The sequence below is a fragment of the Lynx canadensis genome, chromosome D1, assembly GCF_007474595.2.
Source record: "Lynx canadensis isolate LIC74 chromosome D1, mLynCan4.pri.v2, whole genome shotgun sequence".
NCBI classification, from domain to species: Eukaryota; Metazoa; Chordata; class Mammalia; order Carnivora; family Felidae; genus Lynx; species Lynx canadensis.
In genome coordinates, this window is record NC_044312.2 from 68,500,705 (window position 1) to 68,522,713 (window position 22,009).

General features: G+C 34.6%; 1 protein-coding gene across 3 annotated transcripts in view; it reads left to right on the plus strand.

Annotated features, from left to right (window-relative positions):
* The window catches only part of USP47 (ubiquitin specific peptidase 47), a 107,000-nt gene that overhangs the window by 47,855 nt on the left and 37,136 nt on the right, over positions 1-22,009 (plus strand). For all 3 annotated transcript variants that reach the window (XM_030332514.2, XM_030332513.1, XM_030332515.1), the window contains 4 exons: positions 2,270-2,366; positions 4,086-4,231; positions 4,781-4,860; positions 7,394-7,543. In XM_030332514.2, coding sequence (XP_030188374.1) covers positions 2,270-2,366; positions 4,086-4,231; positions 4,781-4,860; positions 7,394-7,543 — 473 coding nt within the window. The remainder of the gene's footprint in view (positions 1-2,269; positions 2,367-4,085; positions 4,232-4,780; positions 4,861-7,393; positions 7,544-22,009) is intronic.

Genomic DNA, 22,009 nt, shown 5'->3' on the forward strand with positions numbered 1-22,009 from the left:
TGAATCCATGATAACTTTCCTTGGCCGGTTTCTTTAAGAATTCTTTTATTTTATCAGCTCCAGGAGTTGGCCTGTTACATCCTACTTCATTTGGCCTATTTGATGCCTACCTTGTTACCTGCCGGTTCTGTTCAGGATTTTTTTCTGCATGTGCCCCTCACAGAATGGCATGTTTTCATCTTTTCCCTTACTAGCTCACACTTACAGTATTGATTCATAGCTATTTCAGATATAGGACCCACATGGTAACAGTTGTCATTTAAGTTTGTTGATTTAGACAGTGCTTAATGACAAGATTTCTGTTATTCAGTAGCACTTTTATTAGTATCACTGAAATCTTCATAGTTTTGGAAAATAGTGCCTTTATGTGAGACCCTGCATTCTTTGCAAAATATGGTGCTAAATCAGGTACAAAGGACCATAGGTTTTTCTATATGATTTTTATTGCTAATGATAAAATAAAGAGTGATGGCAATAATTAAGTGCTGTTACTCCTTCCTTTAAACCCTCTTCTCCTACCACCCCTTTTTTAAGCCCAGGGAAGGGAAACAAGGTCACATATAAATGATACATGATTGGTCTATAGGTACGCAAAGGACCGTAGTAGTAGTCATCTTCACTGTTGAGGGATTGGGGGAAGGAGATGGAAAAGAAGGGAAATTCCAGGCAGCCTCAGCCGGGAAAAGTAGAACAACCTGGTCTCATGGCCAAAGCACTGTCTTCCCCACTGTGGGGAAGAATCTGTTTATAATAACTGAGAATGAAATAATGCTTCATTATGAATAATCAGGCTACATATCCTATAGACTTGTGTTATTTAAGTTAGACTTGTGCATATAAGTCATATGCACTTTCCCCTTAAGTTCACCTGCTTCTGTGTTAAGTAGTAGGGTAAAGAGATAAATCAGATTTGATCCCTCCCTTCACAGTCTGATGGGGAAGACATACAAGCAAATAGGTCATTACTGGACAGTGAGCTGAAGCCTCTGATAATGGATTAAAGACAGGCTGCTATGAGAACAGCTCAGGTGGGGGGTGGTTAGGAATTGAAGCAGTTTATAATTCTATAACAATGTAGAATAGAATATATAAACACAGTATTCTTAAATATGAAAGGCATTAGGAATCAAAACTTGAACCGTAGTCCAGAGTAGCTTCTCGATATCTTCTTAGAACCATGCAGATAATGTGGAGTCTATTCCTCTTTTCCACAATTGACCAAGGCTTAGCATGCATATTTGTTTGTCCTTTCGTCATTTTTGGCAATATAGTTATCCACAAAGCCTACCATTTCTCAAGACATTTTGATAATTGGGAAGCTGAAAAAGTGTTTTAAAAGGCTTCAGTGAACACCTTCAGCATCTACTGAGAAAAGATTGAAGGTTTTTTGTTTTTTTGAAACACCCAAGTCATTTAGTATTAAGTGGGAGTGAATAAGCTTAATAAGCAAAGTGTTTACCACATTCTCCTCACATAATGAGGTAAACTAAAATGATGAGACTGATTTTTTTGTGTATGTGTATCTCATAAACTGGGCCTGAAGTCTAATTCAAAAGAGACATTCCAAAAATGTTCTCAACGGTGGTAGCCATGTCCAATCAGATTTATAAAGCTGAATAATTCTAATCATTCACTTAAATTTTAAGTTCCTATATGCTTCTCCTTTTTTCCCTCCTCCCATCCCCCTTCCCTCTCTCTATTCTTCCCTACTTTTGGCTTCTCTTTTTACTTTATAGTTACTCTTGAAGAGTGTGCTGATATATAGAATCTCATACTTCATGGACTTGTTAAAATAGAGGAAGTCACTCCGAGTTTTTATATAATGAATTTATCTCCTATGTTATTAATTCTTGGCATGAATTGGTTTATAGGGCCTGATAGCAAGAGATAGCTGGTTCAGTTCAGTTTTCCTATTTTGGGTGTGTGATCATTAAAGTAAATTTGGGGAACAAAGGTTATTTTTATGTCAGTTAAACATACCTATATTGAAGTATTCCTCTTTAAATTTTATTAAATGCTAGATAATACCCATGCATATCTCTGGACATTAAACAAGATATCCTCACTTGTTCTGCGAAGCAAGGTTTTTACATAGAGCACATTTTAGAAAAAAAGTCTTTCTTAGGTGCTATTGAAAAATTAAAATAATTTCCAATTTAGTAACCGTAGTCTCTCAGTTTTCACTGTACATTCAATTCTTATTAAGCTTTCTTTTTGTTATTTTTAATGTAAATGCTGATTTATGTGTATTTGTGTTTTCTTTTTAAAGGATATGTGGGATTAGTAAACCAAGCAATGACTTGCTACTTGAACAGCCTTTTGCAGACACTTTTTATGACTCCTGAATTTAGGAATGCATTATATAAGTGAGTATTCAAAAAGATTTTATAAATAAAATTGATTTAAGAATGAAAGTATAGGTTTTAACTAATAAAATCTAATTTACCTTCTTACACTTATTTGTAAAGTTTGGGGCATTTCTCACTTCATAAAGACATACCTTGAATAGTATTTAAGGAAAAGATCTTTTGAGAGACTGGCATATGAAAAATTTGTGCAGAGAGAGAACCAGAAATGTAGACTAGCAAAGGATAAAATTAATAAGATTTACATTTGGGATAAGCTTACTTTATTTAAGCTTCCCTCACTTATAGCTTTAACATCTTTATTTTTTTTTAAGTTTATTTATTTATTGATTTTGAGAGAGAGTGAGACCAAGCAGCGGAGGGGCAGAGAGAGAAGGAGAGAAAGAATCCCAAGCAGCTGTCAGTGCAGAGCCTGACTTGGGGCTCAATCCCACGAACTGTTGAGATCATGTCCTGAGCCGAAATCAACAGTTGGACGCTTAACAGACTGAGTCACCCAGGTTCCCCTAGCTTTAACATCTTTATAAAGAATTGTTGTCTGCTTTTTGAGATAATCCGAATATGTAAACCATATTCTCCTTTCTTTTCACTTCTCAGTTTAAGAAACAAAGATATCTTTTTAAATTTACAAACTTTGTTTCTCATTAAAATACAATGTTGGGTGTGTGTGTGTGTGTGTATGTTTATAAAAGACTGTATATACACTAGGTATTTTAAAATGCTCTCTGAAAGAAATTCCGTATTTAAATAAACTCTAAAAGTCAGACAGTTATTTTTGTGAGTATCTAATAATACATTTACTATGCCCTTGTTTTGTATATTTTCTTTAAGGTATACATAACTTATTTTTTAAGACATTTCAAAGTACAAATTAACTGATTTTTTCCTTTTTTTGTGCTTCTCTTATACAGTATCCTTGAAATTATTGCAGATATGTATTTAAAGTATTCTTAGAACTTGTAATATTGATTGTGTTGCTCAGACAGCACTATATTTACATTCATATGTAAGCTCATCATCTAAGTTTACTTGTGGAAATGGGCATTGTAATGAATCCCTCTGTACCCATCACCCAGCTTTGGATTTTATCAACTCATGACCAGTCTTTTTTATGGAAAACTCTCCATTCTGATTATTTGGAAGCACACCCCCATCACATCATCTGTAAATTATCTCTCGGGTCAGTGCAGAGGTTTTCCTGATTGCCTCATAATTTTTTTTAAACAATCTGTTCAAATCGGGATCCAAACAAGATCCGTACAGTAAAACTGTTATGAGTCTTAATCTATTTTAATCCTCTTCCATATTTTTTTCTCCTTATAGTTAATTTTTGAAAAGATATATATTGAAAACTGATGTCATTTCTCCTGTACTTTTCCACAGTTTGGATTTTGCTAGTTGAACGCCATAGTGTCATTTAATATTGTTCTGTTCCCTGTATGAATTAATAATAAGGACAAGAGTCTTGATCAGATTCAAGTTCTGTGGTTACTTTTAGATGAGCTTTGCCTTTCATTTGTGTTGCCTTCTTAGGCCTTTTTTTTGTTCAAGTCTATATTTCTTCTGAATTTATGAATTAGAGAAAGGCTACTATTTTGTTGGATAATAATAGCTTCAGTTAATATTCAAAGGTCTTGCATTATATGATGTTAACATTAATGATGTTTTAAGAATATAAAAATATTTTATAACTAATTTTCAAATATTTTATTTCAATAGATGGGAATTTGAAGAATCTGAAGAAGATCCAGTGACAAGTATCCCATATCAACTTCAGAGGCTTTTTGTTTTGTTACAAACCAGCAAAAAGAGAGCAATTGAAACCACAGACGTTACAAGGAGCTTTGGATGGGATAGTAGTGAGGGTACTAATTCTCTTGTAATGATAAGTGTTTCTAGTATTCAAAGGAATTCTGGGAGACAGTATTATAAATAATATGTATTAACAGTTAATTAACTTTACCATAAACCTTTTCATTGCTTTTTGCTGGGACTTAGAAATAACTTGTTTTTAAAATTTAAGTTCTCAGGGTAAATTTTTGAACAATTAAAATTTTCTTGTAAAGTAAGTTTGGTTAAATTTTACTTTTATGTACTTAAATGAAAACTTTTAAAGTTTATTGTCCTAGATTTTTCTTAATATATTTCTTAACTCTACAGTAAAACATAACAAAAATAGTAAATATCATAGCACCATAAAGCGTGTGTTACTTATAAAATACTAAGATCTCTTGATTCTTTTCCTTGTGATTTCTTTTTCATCACTATAATGTATAGTTTGTGTTCTTTGTTTAATTTAGAATTATTTTGTGTAGACTTTTCCATGTTCTTGACAGTTTGCTTTTAAACAGAAAATTAATGTTTTGTTATGCTAAATGTGTTGCTGTTTTTAATTAAATTTTATCTTAAAATAGCTTGGCAGCAGCATGATGTACAAGAACTGTGCAGAGTCATGTTTGATGCTTTGGAACAGAAATGGAAACAAACAGAGCAGGTAATTCGTCTTGGGTTGAGGGGAATGTCTTATAATAAATCATTCATAAGTGACTTTTATTCTATTGAAATGTTTTAAAACTTTGGGAATAGTCCAGTTGTTAAAGTACTGAATGGGGAATTGAAAGTACTAGGTTCTCACTTGGACATTAACTGAGTCATACAGAACGTCATTAAACCACCTTAGGCCTCAGTTTCCTCCTCTTTAAAATAAGGAAGTTGGGTTTTGTGATCTAGATGATCTCTTTTAACTAAAAACTGTGTAATTCGTGTGTGTGTGTGTGTGTGTGTGTGTGTGTGTGTGTGTTGGGGATGATTTTTGAACAGTATTTTCAGATATTTACTAAGTAAACTATATAATCTGTAGCAGATTAAGTATATTGATTATTACCTTCATTTGACCAAAGAGTTATGCTTTGACATTTAGGATTCCTGTTAATCTGTGACTCTATTTTTCTTCCAATGGAAAAAGAACATGTTAGAGGTGGGGAGAGCATTAGATATATCACTGTGACATGAAGAGTTAGGTTGAACTAGGTGGGTGGGGCTCAAAACTCAGTAAGGAAGAAGGTTTATACTGGCTCTAATGACTGGGGATCACAGGGATAAAAAAGGGATACTAATCTGGAAGATAGCCTGGAGGGTCTGCCCTCTGATTAGAATTATTATGATGGTTTGGGCCAGAGTTTTTCAAACTGGAAGTTGTGATCCTTTCGTGTGTTATGAAATCATTTTAGTTAATAAACATCAACAGTTAAAAAAATGGAATAGTATAGACAAATATAAGAGAACATCACTAAAGTAACGATAAATATTTTGTGCAAATTTTGTTACAGTTAGATGTACTGGATTGTGATCTAAATTATTCTCTTACTGTGGGTTGTTACCAAAACTGATTGAAAAACACTGGTTTGAACCATTTAGAAATGCCCTCCCTGATGTAGAAAACATAATCAAATATGACTGGGGCACATGAATGAAGAAGGCTTCATTATATAAATGGTATTAGTATAGGCAGTGATGTTGGGTCCTAATTTAATGCTAATGTAAGTCCTAGATATTTGAAGAGAGATAAATTTATGGAAGAGGTAGACTAATACACTTTCTTTTGTATTCTTAAGAGATATTGAAAAGATTTTAAGTTTACATAGTGATCTAGTTTCTCTACATAGTCCTATTGTATTTTAGTAACTTTATGTAAATGGTATTAGGGGCAGTTTCTTCTTCATAGGTCTGAAGTTATTCTTCCCCTTATTGTGTCTTTCTGTGGGTCAACAATTCCATTAAGATCAGCTGGGGCAATCCTGCGGCGTTCCCAAATTTTGGTATAAGAATTTTGAAGCAAGACATTCACATGGAGGGTCCTTACTTAGCGAGTTAACTAACTGCCTTTTTTTGGGCCAGAAGAACCCCATTTGGCTAAATTTGGGGATTTAGTGAGAGATCCATTCTTTTATTTTTTTTTTTTTAATTTTTTTTTTCAACGTTTATTTATTTTGAGACAGAGAGAGACAGAGCATGAACAGGGGAGGGGCAGAGAGCGAGGGAAACACAGAATCGGAAACAGGCTCCAGGCTCTGAGCCATCAGCCCAGAGCCCGACGCGGGGCTCGAACTCACGGACCGCGAGATCGTGACCTGGCTGAAGTCAGACGCTTAACCGACTGCGCCACCCAGGCGCCCCGAGATCCATTCTTTTAAATGAGGATATTTTGACGGAGATGGAGTTGAAGATTTTTTTTTTAACTTATATACATTAAAAAAATTGCAGTATGTTTCCCCTCAGAATTGTTTTATGTTTAGTATTGAAAGTTAAAGTTTTATTTGCACCTTGAGCTGGAAGATACGAGTTTAGAAATCAGAATATATTCTTGTGAGAGTGGTGGCATGCAGGTATAAAGCCGTAAAAATAGCTGGTTATTTAGCTATGTAAGTATTAACATGCCTAAAATGATAGATGTATTCTCATCCTAATGAAAAGATAATATGAGGCTTAATAGTATGACAAATTGGTAACTGATTTCAACAAAACATTTTAGTAGTGGAGTTTTTAGTGATAAGAGAATTGAACTAGTTAATTTTTGTGCATTGATTCTTAAATTAGTGTTAATCTATTTTTACTGATTTTTAGTTGATTTGTGTCAAAACTTCATTTTTTATAGACTTGTAGATAAATTTTTTAAAAATTTCTTTAATGTTTATTTATTTTTAAGAGAGAGAGAATGGGGGAGGTGCAGCGAGAGGGAGACACAGAATCCGAAGCAGGCTCCAGGCTCTGAGCTGTCAGCACAGAGCCCTACTCGGGGCTTGAACTCACAGACTGCGAGATCATGACCTGAGCTGAAGTCGGACTTCTTAACCGACTGAGCCACCCAGGCGCCCCTAGACTTTTAGATAAATCTTAAAGCTTTCCACAACTTCAGCAATAAAGAATGAATATCCTTCGAAATTTATTTTTAAAAACAGGTATTATTGTGTTTTTGTGTATTTTAAAAATGAATTTTAAGGAATACTTTTTAATGTTTTTATTTTTAGGCTGATCTTATAAATGAACTATATCAAGGCAAGCTGAAGGACTACGTGAGATGTCTGGAATGTGGTTATGAGGGCTGGAGAATCGACACATATCTTGATATTCCATTGGTCATCCGGCCTTATGGGTCCAGTCAAGCATTTGCTAGTGTGGTGTGTACCTTTCAGCTGACTGCTTGTGTATCCATACACAGAATACATAATAGCACAGTGGTATAATCTATTGTGAGGTAAGTATCATCCTAGATACACCTTCTTGGGTTGTTAGTAATTCCTGCTCTTAAACTAGCAAGATCTAGAAGATTTTTGACCCTTCAGTGAGTCCTAATAGTGCATGTATAAAAAGGAAAGTGAATGCAAATGTATGGCCTCATGGTTTAGTGTTTTATTCTTTCTGATAGATGACTAGATTATCTCACTTTATCCTTTTCCCCTATAAATAGTCTATTTTATAAACGCTGTTTTGTGACCATTTTTTTGTATCAGAAAGTACTTTTTGTTTTGTGTGCCTATTTCCATATATTTTTTAAAATTGGGAAAAAAACCCTCTGGTTTTTATGATAGACAGAGGCCACATTTTTTAAAGGAAACATCCCTATTCTTTAATTTAAAATCATGCATTGTAGAAGCACAGTAATTTGAAGAATCAGATGTAAATTGATTGATTGATTAAAATTAGCTTAATTATTTATATACTGAGAATCCACTTGGGAGCTTATCTAAGATTTTCTCATTCTTATCTATATCTTAATTGCTTTTTGATAATTTTATTATTGTATTTTATTGTATTTACTTACACAAAAGGAGAGCCATGGAAAGGAGTTTAAGTTGATTTTTAAAATTAGAATGTCCAGAAACATTTATTCTGAATCTATTAGGAGCCAGGGGAGACTTTCAGAGTCATCTTGTTTTGGGCCTTACTTATGTTGTTATCAAGCTGATGGTGGTTTGTAGCTAAAAATCAGTGTTTTTAAAGCTACTCCATACTTTTATCCTCTAAAATAGTGCGTCTAGTATGATTTGTTCCTCTAGCCTCTAGGACAATTATTTCCCTTTGCTTTTTTCTCCTACTTTCATATGGCTATCAAGAAATTATAAGAAGTTATGGAATCAGTCCATGGAAATCCAAAGTAGAAGACCTTTTCTGAATAGTGTAAGATTAAGTCTTCTTTCCTGCACTGTGTTTCAGCCCCTTTTCTGAATAGATTTGAGAAATTTTGTTAATAGTACCCTTTGTAAATTGCCATTCTAGGTATAGAAGATTGGCCTTGGTGTAAGTGGCTAGTTTTGTTTTTCATTTTTGTTTTGTTTTGATTTTTGATTTTTATTTTTTAGTTTAAGGTAGAAGTGTCATATTGAAAAATTCTTGTCTTTTAATACTTATTTCCTAATCGTTTTTAATATTGGCACTTTAGCAGAATATACTAGGGAAATATTTGGTAGTCTCAGGTGATAAAGACAATTTTTTCTGCGTTGCTTTGGTTATGAAAATATTTTTTATGAAAGATTTTTCACATAAATGTTCAGTTTAGTTTTTTTACATATTAATTGAATGTTGAGGAAGCTGGTGCTGTTTGTTTTGTTATATTGGCATATATTTGAGTATTCAGCAAGTATAATTGCTTAGCTAAATCTTTTTGTCATTATTTTTTCACTGCTGATTTACCACCACTCTCTTAAGTATGTGATAGAGATAGCAATGGAGTGATTTGGAGGATACTTCTGGAGAAGTGAAAAAAGACACATTTCTAAATGACATTCTCCAAAGGTAGTGTCCTCCACTGATACATGGATAGTGGTGGTGTTGATTCAGTGGGAATTGGAAGTTATAGCTATGAAGCAATTATGTGAGCAAGTTTATATAACACACATGCATGCGCTAATAGGGCTTGCAGAAGGGAACTTAAAAATTGCTAGATTTTGCTGGAATCTCTTTAGGGAAATTATAGCAGGTGAACTACCCAAGATAGGGGTTCTAAGGAGGATACTACCTTCAGAGAACTTTAGTTAGAGGTAAGTAAATTCCCATTATTTTCTGAATTCAAAACCTATAACCTACACTTTTGAAGCCACAGAAAGCATCACACAGCCATCTAAAATTAGTTTTATATCACTGCTTGCCATTGTGTATTTTGTTAATTCTATGTGTTTTCAAAAAGAATTAGGTATAAATGTGGATTGTAAAAAATCTAGTTAAATTTCGTTCACACTATTTAATATTTGGCTTAATTTGACTTGAACTCTTAAAATTTATTTTCTTACTTTTATTAACGGACTCTTTCTTGGATATATGCACACACATAAACACATGTATATACTTACACGTACATTGATAATTCTGTGTTCTGTTTACTGTATATTCTTTTCAATGAGCCACAATATAATAGATACGTGTATACCGTGAGGTTAACACCTGATGCTTAATCTCAGACAATTAAGTGTGAGGTTCTATTAAAAATTAAAGTTTTTTTTAAACCTTCATCTGAAACATCCAGTTTCTAGAGTTGTTTTATCTCTGTGTTCAAACAAATTTAACTTGAGAGTAATATTTCAGATTAAAATAGGAATGGAATTAGCACTTAGCTAATTTATCATTATGACATTTATAATAAATTTTTATGGTCATCTTTCAGCATGATTGATAGCAGACTACTTTTTAAATGAGTGCTAAGAATCGCCTGCAGTTTTTAAAATAGCTTTTAATGATATTTTCTTTATTCAATTACATTTTAGTCATTATAGCTGTGGTATTTATTAAATTGCTTGTCTTCATTTTGCCTGGCCAAGTGGGAATCAGTGTTTCATGGTTCTTTTGCCATTCTCTTATCTCTCAGATTGAGTTCTTTTTAACACTCCATCTCCAACAGGATTTAATAGAAGTTTAGGAGGCCTCTTTGATTAAATTTGGGAAATGGTATAACTGTAATCCTCTTTGAGAAGTTAACAGTACATATTTTATTTTAAATGCCCTGAGGTTTCCTGTAGTAGAGAAATTTACTTAACTGTAATTTTCTTTTACTGTGGGACATTTGTTACCATTTTAACAAAAATTCCTTTTTTTACCCTTTAAAAATTTTTTTTAATGATTTGTGAGATAACTAGAACCTTTTCTTTTCGTTGATTAGAGCAGTCTAAACAAATCTCTCTAAATTTCATAATCAAAGAAACTTGCATCTGCTTATTGCTAAGCACATTTGAGAATATATTCTTATAATGAGATAGTCCTAAATACATGCTAATAATAGATAAAAATTGGAAGTATTAATTTTTACTGACAGCATATTTCACAAATTAAGCAAAAATGGTATAGCCTCATAGGTTTGACATTAACTAGGGAGAAGCTTGTCTATTTAATGGTAAATTTTCGACACTATATTTTTATGTATATCTTTTGTCATGTAACATATTTATTGAGTTGCCTAGTCTGTGTAGGCATTGTTTTAGACCCATTTTCTATTTATATACTTTTATTCTATTATTAGGTAAGTACATTTAAATATCTTTATTATCACAAAATGTATTCAGAAGTCTGAAATTGGGTTTATAAGTGTCTTTGGAAAGATCAGATTGTGTGAAAGACTTCTGTTCCATAAGTAAACATAGTTTAATGATTGTTTTAAAGTTTTTAATGCAACATTATTTAATTCATAAGTACTTATGGAATCATAAGCATTTCAAGTGTTTAGTATGCACAAATTTATACCATAGGTTCTACCCTGAATTAACAGATGATTTGGACATTCTTAAATATCTGGCTTAGCCACATAACTCATTTGGATGGTGGAGTGGTCCATATTTGTCCAAATATGTAAGCATCACATAAAGAAAAATCTCTTCCACAGACTCTACCCTCATTTTTCTAGGAATTTGTGTGGTTGGACATAGTGGGAACCAGTTTAAAAAGTGGGGACTTCTGCTTTCAGGAAGATGGAGTAGATGTACATTGCCCTATTCCTCCTGCTAAAACAACTGAAAGTCTTGAACATTATATATAAAATAAAACATAAGAAGACTCTGAAAGGTGGAGAAAAGGCATAAAGACTAGGGACCTCAGGACTCAAGGAATGACATGGGGTGAGTTCCCTGGGTTTTCTTTTCGCCTAATATAGTCCAAACTTGGAACTGAAGAAGCTGGCAACCTGGAAATGAACAGGCACAGATTGAAAAGCCTGCTGTCTCCAGCCAAAAGACCAGGAAAGGGACAGCCCATTAAGGCAGAAAACTTTTAGGCAATAACCATTCTGCTCTAGCCAAACACCACAGAAAGACTGTGGCCCCCATCTTAACTCATGCCAGCCGAGGCTAAGTAGGGAGCCCAGACTTCTGTTCTCATGAAGTTGTAACTAGGCTTTCTAGTCCCCTGCCTGGGTAGTTTTCAGAGAAGGCTGAGTAGGTAGGCAGGAGTTTTATCCCTGCTGGGCAGTAACAAACCTTCCCACTACTGTTCTCCTGTTCCCCTGGTTCACTGTCATTAGAGACACATGGGGAGCCTAGCCTTCACTCCTACCTCGTAGTAAAGAGGTACTTCTTTCTGTCCCTACTGGAATGATGTCAGAAGAGACCTAGTGAAGAGTCAGGATTTTTGCCATCTTTGAGCAGTAAGGAGAGTAGCCCCTTCCCACCAATGGTGTCAGTAGAGGCTATCAGGGGAGATGTAATGAGACATGCCTTCCCCTCACAGCCAGGGTGTTATCAGCAGAGGCCTACTGAGCAGTCAGAATCCCAACCCTTGCCCAGCAGTAATGAAGAGCCCCTTCCCACCTCAGGTGTCAGCAGAGGCCATGTGGGAAACTTGGACTTCTTCCACCTGGCAGTAATGAAGCAGGAACCTTTTCTTTCACTGGAGCAGTGTCAAAGGAAGCCAGTAAACCAGAAAATTCAAATAGGGTTTAGAATCTCATAAATACCAAAATGTTTGGGTTTCATTTAAAAAAAAAAAAATCACTCTATATACAAGAACCAGAAGAATCTTACTTTGAATGAAAGTAGGGACAATCAAAAGATAAAAACAGCAAAATGACAGATGTTAGAATTATATGACAAATATTTTTAAATAGTTATAGAAATACTTTAGTGGGAGATCCCAAACTTTTTGAAACAAATGAGGAAAATAGGAAATCTCAGGGAAGAAATCACAGATATAAAGAAAAGTGAAAGGGGAATTTAGAACTGAAAAAATGTAATACCAAAGTGAAAAACTTGATGAATAGGCTCAACAGCAGAATGGAAGAGACAGCAGAAAGATTCAGTGAACTTGAAGATAGAACAACAGAAATTGCCCAGTCTAAACAGCAGAGAGAAAAGACTGGAGAACATTTTTAAAAAGGTCCTCAGGACCTATGGTACTATAATAAAAGATCTAAGATTTGTGTCATTGGAGTCCTGGAAGGAGAGGAAAAGGAAGATAGGGCTGGAAAAATACTTGAAGAAATAATGGCTGAAAATTTCCCAAATTTGGCAAAAGGCATAAAGCTATAGATCTGAAGAGCTAAGCAAACTCCCAACAGGGTAAATCAGAATCACTCTACATCAAGTCCAATTATAGTCAAACTTCTGGAAACTAAAGACAAATACCTTGAAAGCAGCAAATGAGAAAGTTACCTTTTCTTACAGGGTACAAGTACCCTGATTTCTCATAAGCAAATTTGTCATCAAAAGTTATGGAGACAAGAAGAAAGTGGCACATGTTTTCAAGTGTTGAAAGAAAAGCACTGTCAACTAGAATCTTACAACCACTGAAAATATTCTTCAGGAATGAAGGGGAAATCAAGATCTTGGATGAGGGAACACTAAGGGAATTTGCCACCAGTAGACCTACCTTAAAAAATGGCTAAAGAAAATGCTCTAAACAGAAAGGAAATAATAAAAGGAAGGCGTCTAGGAATGTTAGGAATAAGAAAGAACATGGTAAGCTAAAAATCTGGGTAAATACAATAGACTTCACTTCTCCTGCATTTCCTAAATTATGTTCAATGGTTGAGCCAAAACTATAAATTATTTGATGTGGTTCTAAATGTATGTAGAAGAAATATTTAAAACAGTTATATAATAAATGGGAGAGGGTAAAAAGATGTAAAGGTTTCTGTACTTTACTTGCACTGATAAAATGATGACACCAGTAGAATAAGTTATGTGTATATAATACACCTAGAGCAACCACTGAAACACTCCAAAAAACTAGATGAATGAAAATAGAATTAAAAAAACACAGATAATTCACAGTAAAGCATGAGAAACAAAACAAAACTAAAATAGCAGGCTTAGTTAGACCATTTATATACCAATTAAAGGGTAGAGATTCACATACCAGATTTAAAAACATGACCCAATTGTATGCTTGCTACAAAAAACTCCCTTCAAATCTATTAGTATAGACAGGCTGAAATGTAAAAATATGGAAAAATGTTATATAAATATTGAGAGAAATAGCTATATTAATATCAGATAAAGCAGACTTGAGAGCAAAGAAAATTACTAGAAATAGGGGTATTATTATATAGTGATAAAAAGGTTAGTTCATCAAGAAGACCACAATCCTAAATGTGTATTTACCAAATAACAGAGCTGAAAAATATATGAGAGTATTGTCCAAAATGAAAGGAGAAATTGGCAAGTCTACAGTTATAGTTGGAGACTTTGATGCCCCTCTGTCAATAATAGGTAGAACCTCTAGACAGAAAATTAGCAAATAAAGAGCTCAACAACACCATTGACAAACCCCGCATCAGGCTCTGTGCTGACAGCTCAGAGCCTGGAGCCTGCTTCACATTCATATTCTCCCCCACCCCCTCTGTTAATAATAAACATCTTTTTTAAAAGCTAAAAAAAAAAAAAGAAAAAAATTAAAATCGTTGTGTGTTTTTCAACAATGGCAGAATCAAGTTGGAAATCAATAACAAAAAGATAACTGGTAAGCCACCAGACGTTTGAAAAATACACAATGTGGAGCGCCAGGGTGCCTCAGTCGTAAGCATCGACTCTTGATTTTGGCTTAGGTCATGATTTCATGGTTCCATGTCAAGCTTGTGCTAATAGCATGGAGCCTGCTTGGGATTCTCTCCCTCCCCCTCTCTCTGTCCCTCCCGTGCATGCACACTCTCGCTCTCCCTTGCTCTTTCTAAATAAATAAGCTTAAAAAAATAAAAAATACTGGGGCGCCTGGGTGGCGCAGTCGGTTAAGCGTCCGACTTCAGCCAGGTCACGATCTCGCGGTCCGTGAGTTCGAGCCCCGCGTCGGGCTCTGGGCTGATGGCTCAGAGCCTGGAGCCTGTTTCCGATTCTGTGTCTCCCTCTCTCTCTGCCCCTCCCCCGTTCATGCTTTGTCTCTCTCTGTCCCAAAAATAAATAAACGTTGAAAAAAAAAATTAAAAAAAAAAATAAAAAATAAAATAAATAAATAAAAAATACTAACAAAAAAGAAAAATACACAAAACATTTAAATAATATGAGTCAAAGAAGAGGACTTAAGGGAAATTAATAAAAAACAACCACAAAAACTTTGAAATGAATGAAAATGAAAATATATCAAATTTTGAGACACAGCTGAAGCAGTACTGAGAAGGAAACTTACAGCATTAAATGCTCACCTTTATTAAAATGGTTATATTAGTAAAAAAGGGGAGATGTTTCAAATCACTAAGCTTCCAGCTAACCTGAAAAAAGAAGAGCAAAAGGAACCCAAAGTGAGCAGAAGGAAGGGCATAATAAAGAAAAGAGCAGAATCAGTGACATTGAAAACAAAAACAAAAAAATCAGTGAAACGCAGAGCTAGTTCTTTGGAAAGATCAATACAGTTGACACACCTGTAGTAAGGGGGGGAGGCAAAAATTTACAGTATTAGGAATGAAATGAATATCACTACCGATCATGCAGATATCAAGAGGATAATAAGGGACTACAACAAATAACTCTGCACACATAAATTGGATAATTTATATGAATCAATTCTTCAAAAGCACAATAATTCTTCCAGTATGAATTAGATAATGTGAATAGCCCCATAACTGTTAAGGTATTAAATTCATAATTAAAAATTTCTCAAAAATTGAGTCTCCCAAGTTGGGATGGTTTCACTGGAGCCTTGTGTCAAACATTTTAGAACAGTGAGCACCAAGTACACAGTCTTCTTCTAAAAACTAGAAACGAAGGGGACCCTTCCCAATTTGTTTTGTGAAGTTACTTTTATCTTGATACTAAACCAAAGACAGTTAAAATTGACCAAGCCAGTACCCTTAATTCCTAAAGATAAGAAAATCCTTACCAAAATATTAGCAGATAGAATTAAGCAATATGTAAAAAGGATTATATGCCATGACCAAGTCGAGTTCATTTCAGGGATTCAGAACTGGTCAGTATTTAAAAATCAGAGTTATCTACCATATTGATAGTCAAAAGAAGAAAATTCACACCATCACATCAATTGACTCAGAAAAAGCACTTGACAAAATTCAGTATTTACTCATGATTAAAAAAGAAAAAAAACAACTCAGAAAACTGGGAATAGGGGTAATTTTCTCAAATTAGTAAAGAACATATTTAAAAAACCTACAGCTAACATGGTACTTTATAATATAATAATATTTTTGAGATAGAGGGCGAGTGGGGGAGAGGCAGAGAAAGAGGGAGACAGAGAATCCTAAGCAGGCTCCAGGCACTGTTAGCACAGAGCCCAATGCAGGGCTCGAAGTCTTGAACCGTGAGATCATAATCTGAGCTGAAACCGAGTTGGATGCTTAACTGAGTGAGCCATCCAGGTGCCCCAACATTTTTTTTTTAAAGTTCATTTATTTATTTAAAGAGAGAGAGAGAGACAGTGCAAGTGGGGGAGGAATAGAGAAAGGGAGATAGAACCCCAAGCAGGCTCCGTGCTGCCAGGGCAGAGCGCGATGCAGGGCTCAAACTCATGAAACTATGAGATCATGATCTGAGCCAAAACCAAGAGTCGGATGCTTAACCAACTGAACCACCCAGGTGCCCCTAGAATGTGAAGGTTGTTTCTAAGCAAGGATGTCTGTCTACTCTCACCACTCCTACTCATTATAGTCCTGGGAGTCCTAGCCAGCACAATAAGGCAAGAAGAGGAAATAAAATGCATTCCAATTAAAGGAAGAAATAAAATTACCCCTCCCCCATTTAGGTAACATGATTTTTTTTTAATGTAGAACAGTCCTCAGGCATCTAAAAAAAGAAAAAAACAAACAACCCCCCAAAAAACCCTGTAGAACTAGTAAGTGAGCTTAGCAAGATAGGGTATGAGATAAACATACAAAACTCAGTTGTATTTCAATATAACTAGCAAATAACATGTGCAAAGTGGTAAAGTACAATACCATTTACAAATGTGGAAAAAGAATACCTTAGATGTAAATCCAACAAAATATGTACAGGACCTATGTATAAGAAAGTATTAACTCTGAAAAGAATATTTAAAAAAAAATTTTTTTAATGTTTTTTTTTTATTTATTTTTGAGACAGAGAGAGACAGAGCATGAACGGGGGAGGGTCAGAGAGAGGGAGACACAGAATCCGAAACAGGCTCCAGGCTCTGAGCTGTCAGCACAGAGCCCGACACGGGGCTCGAACTCACAGACCGCGAGATCATGACCTGAGCCGAAGTCGGCCGCTTAACCGACTGAGCCACCCAGGCACCCCTGAAAAGAATATTTAAAAAAATGGAAAGACATACTGTTCTCACCAATTAGAAGATTCAGCATAGTAAAAATGTCAGTTTTCCCCAAGATTATAGTTTAATTAGCCTTTCTTCTCAAAATCTGGCAAGATTTTTTTGATGATCTAGACAAGCTTATTCTAAAATTTATGTAGAAGGCAAAGAAATAAGCTACACGTGGTAAGAGAATTTGGGGAAAAGAAGAATAGAGGGGAGAAATCATTCTACCTGATAAAACTTATTATAGAGCTACAGTAATCAAGACTGGTATTGGTGGAAGGATAGACAAATAGATCAGTGGAACAAAATAGAAAACCCAGATGTACATTTGCACAAGTATGTCCCGACTGATTTTTAAGAAAGACACAAAAGTGATTCAGTGGAGGAAGGATGGTCTTTCAACAAATGATGATGAAACAATTGCATATCCCTATGCACAAAAATGGACCTCTACTTAAACTTTATACCTTGTACAAAAATTTGCTCAAAATGGATCATAGATTTAAATTTAAAATATAAAGTATAAATTTTATTTAAAAAATATAGGAAAAATATCTTCCAGTTCTAGAGTTAAACGAGTTCTTAGATTTGATACCAAAAGTACGGTCCACAAAGGGAGAAATTGAAAAGTTGGATCTCATCAAAATTAAACATTTACTCTTTGAAAGCCCATGTGAATGAAGAGGATAAAAGGAAGAGCTACAGACTGGGAGAACTCTGCAAACCACGTATCTGACAAGGGACTAATATCTAGAATATGTAAAGAAACCTCAAAATAGTAAAAGTAGTAACCTCAATAGTAAAAAAAAAATCCATTTAGACAGTTGGCAAAAGACATAAACAACATTTCATCAAACAGGATATACAGATGTCAAATACAGGAAAAGTCCACTGTCACTAAGGGAACTGCAAATTCAAGCCACAGTGATGATAATCCTTTACCTGCAGAATGGCTAAAATAAAAAAGACAGCACAGAAAGCTGGTCACAATGTGATGAAAATGGATCACTCATACATTCTTGATGGGAATATGAAATGTTAAAGGGAGTTTTTTTATAAAACTAAACATACAATTACCATAAACCCCAGCAATTATACTCTTGGTAACTTATAGAATGAAAATTTGTGTAAGTTTATGTTCACATAAAAACCTGTGTACAAATGCCCATAGCATCTTTATTTTAATATCCACAAAATGGAATTCGCCCAGAAGTCCTTCATCTAGTGAATGGTTTAACAAACTGTGGTACATACAAACCATAGAATACTACTCAGTAACAAAAAGGAACAAACTATTGATACATACTAAAATTGGAATGAATTTCTAGGGAATTTTTATGCTGCGTGAAAACTAGTCCCAAAAGGTTACATGTGATATGATTCCATTTAGATACATTTTTGTTAGAATTTTAGGGTTTGGGGCAGATTAATCATTGCCAAAGCTTATAGATGTGGTAGGGCCAGGGGAAGGACAGGAAGGTGGTTACTTAAAAGGGCAACATGAGGGATCCTTGTGGTTTAGAAACTGTGTTCAGTCTCTTGACCGTGGTGGTGGATATGTGAACCTTCACAGGCGATCAGATTGTATAGAACTTAATACACACACATACACAGACAAATGAGTATACTAAAACTGGGAAAACCTGAATAATATAATGTAGATTGATCAATGTCAATATCCTGATTGTGTATTATACTATAGTTTTGCAAAAAAAAAAAAAAAAAGTTACCACTGGACGGAACTGGAGTACAAAGGACTCTGTATTATTTGTTTTGTTTAAACGTTTATTTATTTTTGGGAGAGAGAAACAGCGTGTGAGCAGGGGAGGGGCAGAGAGCGAGGGAGACACAGAATCCGAAGCAGGCTCCAGGCTCTGTGCTGACAGCTTAGAGGGGCTCGAACTCAATAACCATGAGATCATGACCTGAGCTGACGTTGGACGCTTAACTGACTGAGCCAGCCAGGTGCCTCTGTATTATTTCTTATAATTGTCAACTACAATTATCTCAAAAATTGCAGTTAGAAAAAGTGGATGGCTTAGGATAAAGTTCTTTTCCTAATTAAAACAAAACAACACAAAAAACCAAAGTATATGTTCTGGAAAGATAGATAGTTGGATATATTTGTAAGGAAGACATATTACTGTATATCAGTAGCACAGAATTAGTACATTAAAATTGGTTAGGAAGTTACCAGTGGTAATTCTGATTTATGTTTGATCTGAAAAATAAAGTATCTTATTTTAGTACCCATTTCTGTATTCAAAATAAAATAGACATTTCATGATAAAAAAAAATTGTAAAAAGAAAAAAAAGAATTCATAGGCAATGCCATTCCTTGGATATATATTATAATTGCACTGTGCCTAGATTTTCTGCTTTAACTATAAAATTGTAGTAACCAGTATTTTTTTATATGAAGAACTAATGAATGATGTAAGAATTCTCTATGTTCTATTCTGAACTCTGAAAATTACAGTCTATAAAATGTATAAATTACATTTTGTATAATAGGAGTAAACTAGAAAAAAACTATTATCTTCACTCTGGAATGATGATAAACAATCATGGTCAACCCAAAGCTCACATGATATGTGAGTAATTTAACATACTCAAGAGGACAGCTGATGATAAGCAGAGCAAAAATTTTTGTGTGTATTAATAATGGTGCAGTATAGTATTTTATTCCATTTTTGTAATCCATAGTTTATCTTTTAATATGTAACATATAGTTTAGTATGATTTTTAGTTATGCATCACATTAAATGAAGATAAATGTATATGACCACATTTACATAATTTATTTGTTGAAGGCATAGATGAATTGAAACTAATTTTTATGACTGACTAATCTTGTTTATAATTATCCTGGAGCCAACTTGTTAAATAGTGAATTAGGAAGCTATAGAAAATTATTATAATATAGCTTGAACTGGTTTCCGAGTATGGAAGATAATGATGGCCATGTGAATCTGTATATATCTATACATTTTCCCAGAAAACCTAGACAAAAAGGAACACAGATGAAATGCGGATAACCTATAACTTCTTCATTACGGGGACAGAATGCCATAAACTTCCAATTACCTGTAAGTAGCAAAATAATCAAGTTTCAGCAGAGCTTCTATTGCTGCTATAGGTCTATATATGTGGAGAGGATGGAGTGGAAAGCCTTTGAGACTGTGAAACAGAGAAGGCCTTGAAGGACTTAAACAAAATAAATACAAAAATCACCCTCACAAGGAAAAAGTACAACAGGACATGCCAAAAGAGTTTATAGCACCAGCCACAGGGAAGGAGATCTCGAGGGAGACGTGGCATCCTTGGAGGAATTTTGTCTCTGGGACAGAAGATAGAGAAGTATGATGCCTCTGAGTCAGTGGTGAAGAGAAAACCAGAAGAAAGAGAAAAAGTGTGTCCTGTAGAATGAAAGACCTCAAGCTCTCCACTCCTGTTACCCATGCATGAAACTACACTAAGTTGACAAAAGTTTGAGGTACTCTCAAACTAAAGAATGCTGCCCACAAAATGACCAGGTGGGTGGGGGCTGGGAATCAAATTTACACAGCACCCTGTTAGAAGAGAACAGAAAATAGGTATAAAAGCATTTTAGCTGATAAAAATCCACTCTGCCAAAAAAAAAGCCCTGAGGAAAATAACCACAGAGTACTGTAACACAGTACTCCAGACTAAATTAAATATTCTCAAGCAAAACAAAACCTGGTATCCAAAAATTTAAGGAGAAAAATGAAGAAACAATAGGAAATGCAATATGAATTGATCAAACTCAGGAAAGAAAAGAAAAAGACAAAATTGTTATTAGAAGTGAATTATAAAATGCTCAAGAGAATAGAATGGAATGAAAATCTAAAGAGGGACGTAGAATGAAAATGAGAGAAAGAAAAAAGGATCTCAGAGAAATGAAACCCTGGCAGAGGGTGTCCAACGTAACTGAGTTTGTGAAGAACGCCACAGGGGAACAAACCTTAGGAACTATTAGCCAAGAAAACTTTCTGGAAATAAGGGAAGTTTAAGTCTACCTTTTGAAGGACCTTCCGTGTACTTGGGAAAATTGACCTGGAATGATCAGCTCAGACCATATTTTAGTAAGCTGTTAAACTTTAAGGATAAATTGAGTTGGCATCATACACTGGAAGAGCAGCATACAAATCATGGCAACAGAATAGCAATTTGAAGAAATTCACTGAAACAAAGTACAGACCAAGGATTTGACATCTAGCCAAGGTTTTCTTCAATTATGATGGCAGTTAGAAATTCCATTCTTGAACATTGAAGAACTTACTGAAATGATACTATATCCATGAGTTCTTCTTGAGTTTATTGGAGGATAAACTCCATCCAGTGAAGAGATCCCCAGGGAAGCTTCAGCAAAAGGACTATGAGCATTTAATGTGTTTATTTATAGACGTAAGGACTAAATGGAACAAGGGTGGGGACCTAAGTAGAAGTATAACATATTATATGTAAGACGAAATAAAAAGAATACCACTCAAAAGGGGAAGGGAGAAAATGAGAGAAAGTAGAATGAGATCATAGACTGTTGAATGGGTAACAGACAAAGGATAACACTTAAAACTGGCAAACCGGACCCTAAAAGCTTAAGTAAAGAAAAGGGGAAAAATGGGGATTGAGGTGCAAACACAAGTATAATAAATGCACTACAACAAAATTACCTTCCTAAATACCAAAAGAAAATGTAAGAAGTAGCAGAACACAGCACATGGAGAACACAGTAAATATTACTTAATACAGTAATTATAAACTAGATGAAACAAAACATCATATCCAATATGAATGGTCTTAAGTTGCCTATTAAAAAGATTTTTAAGTTGGCTCATAAAACATATGAAAATTTGGTTTAAGCAAGAATCCATTAGTGGACGCTAAATCTAGGGCGGAAAGTTTAAGACTGAGGATATTTGCATGGTCTC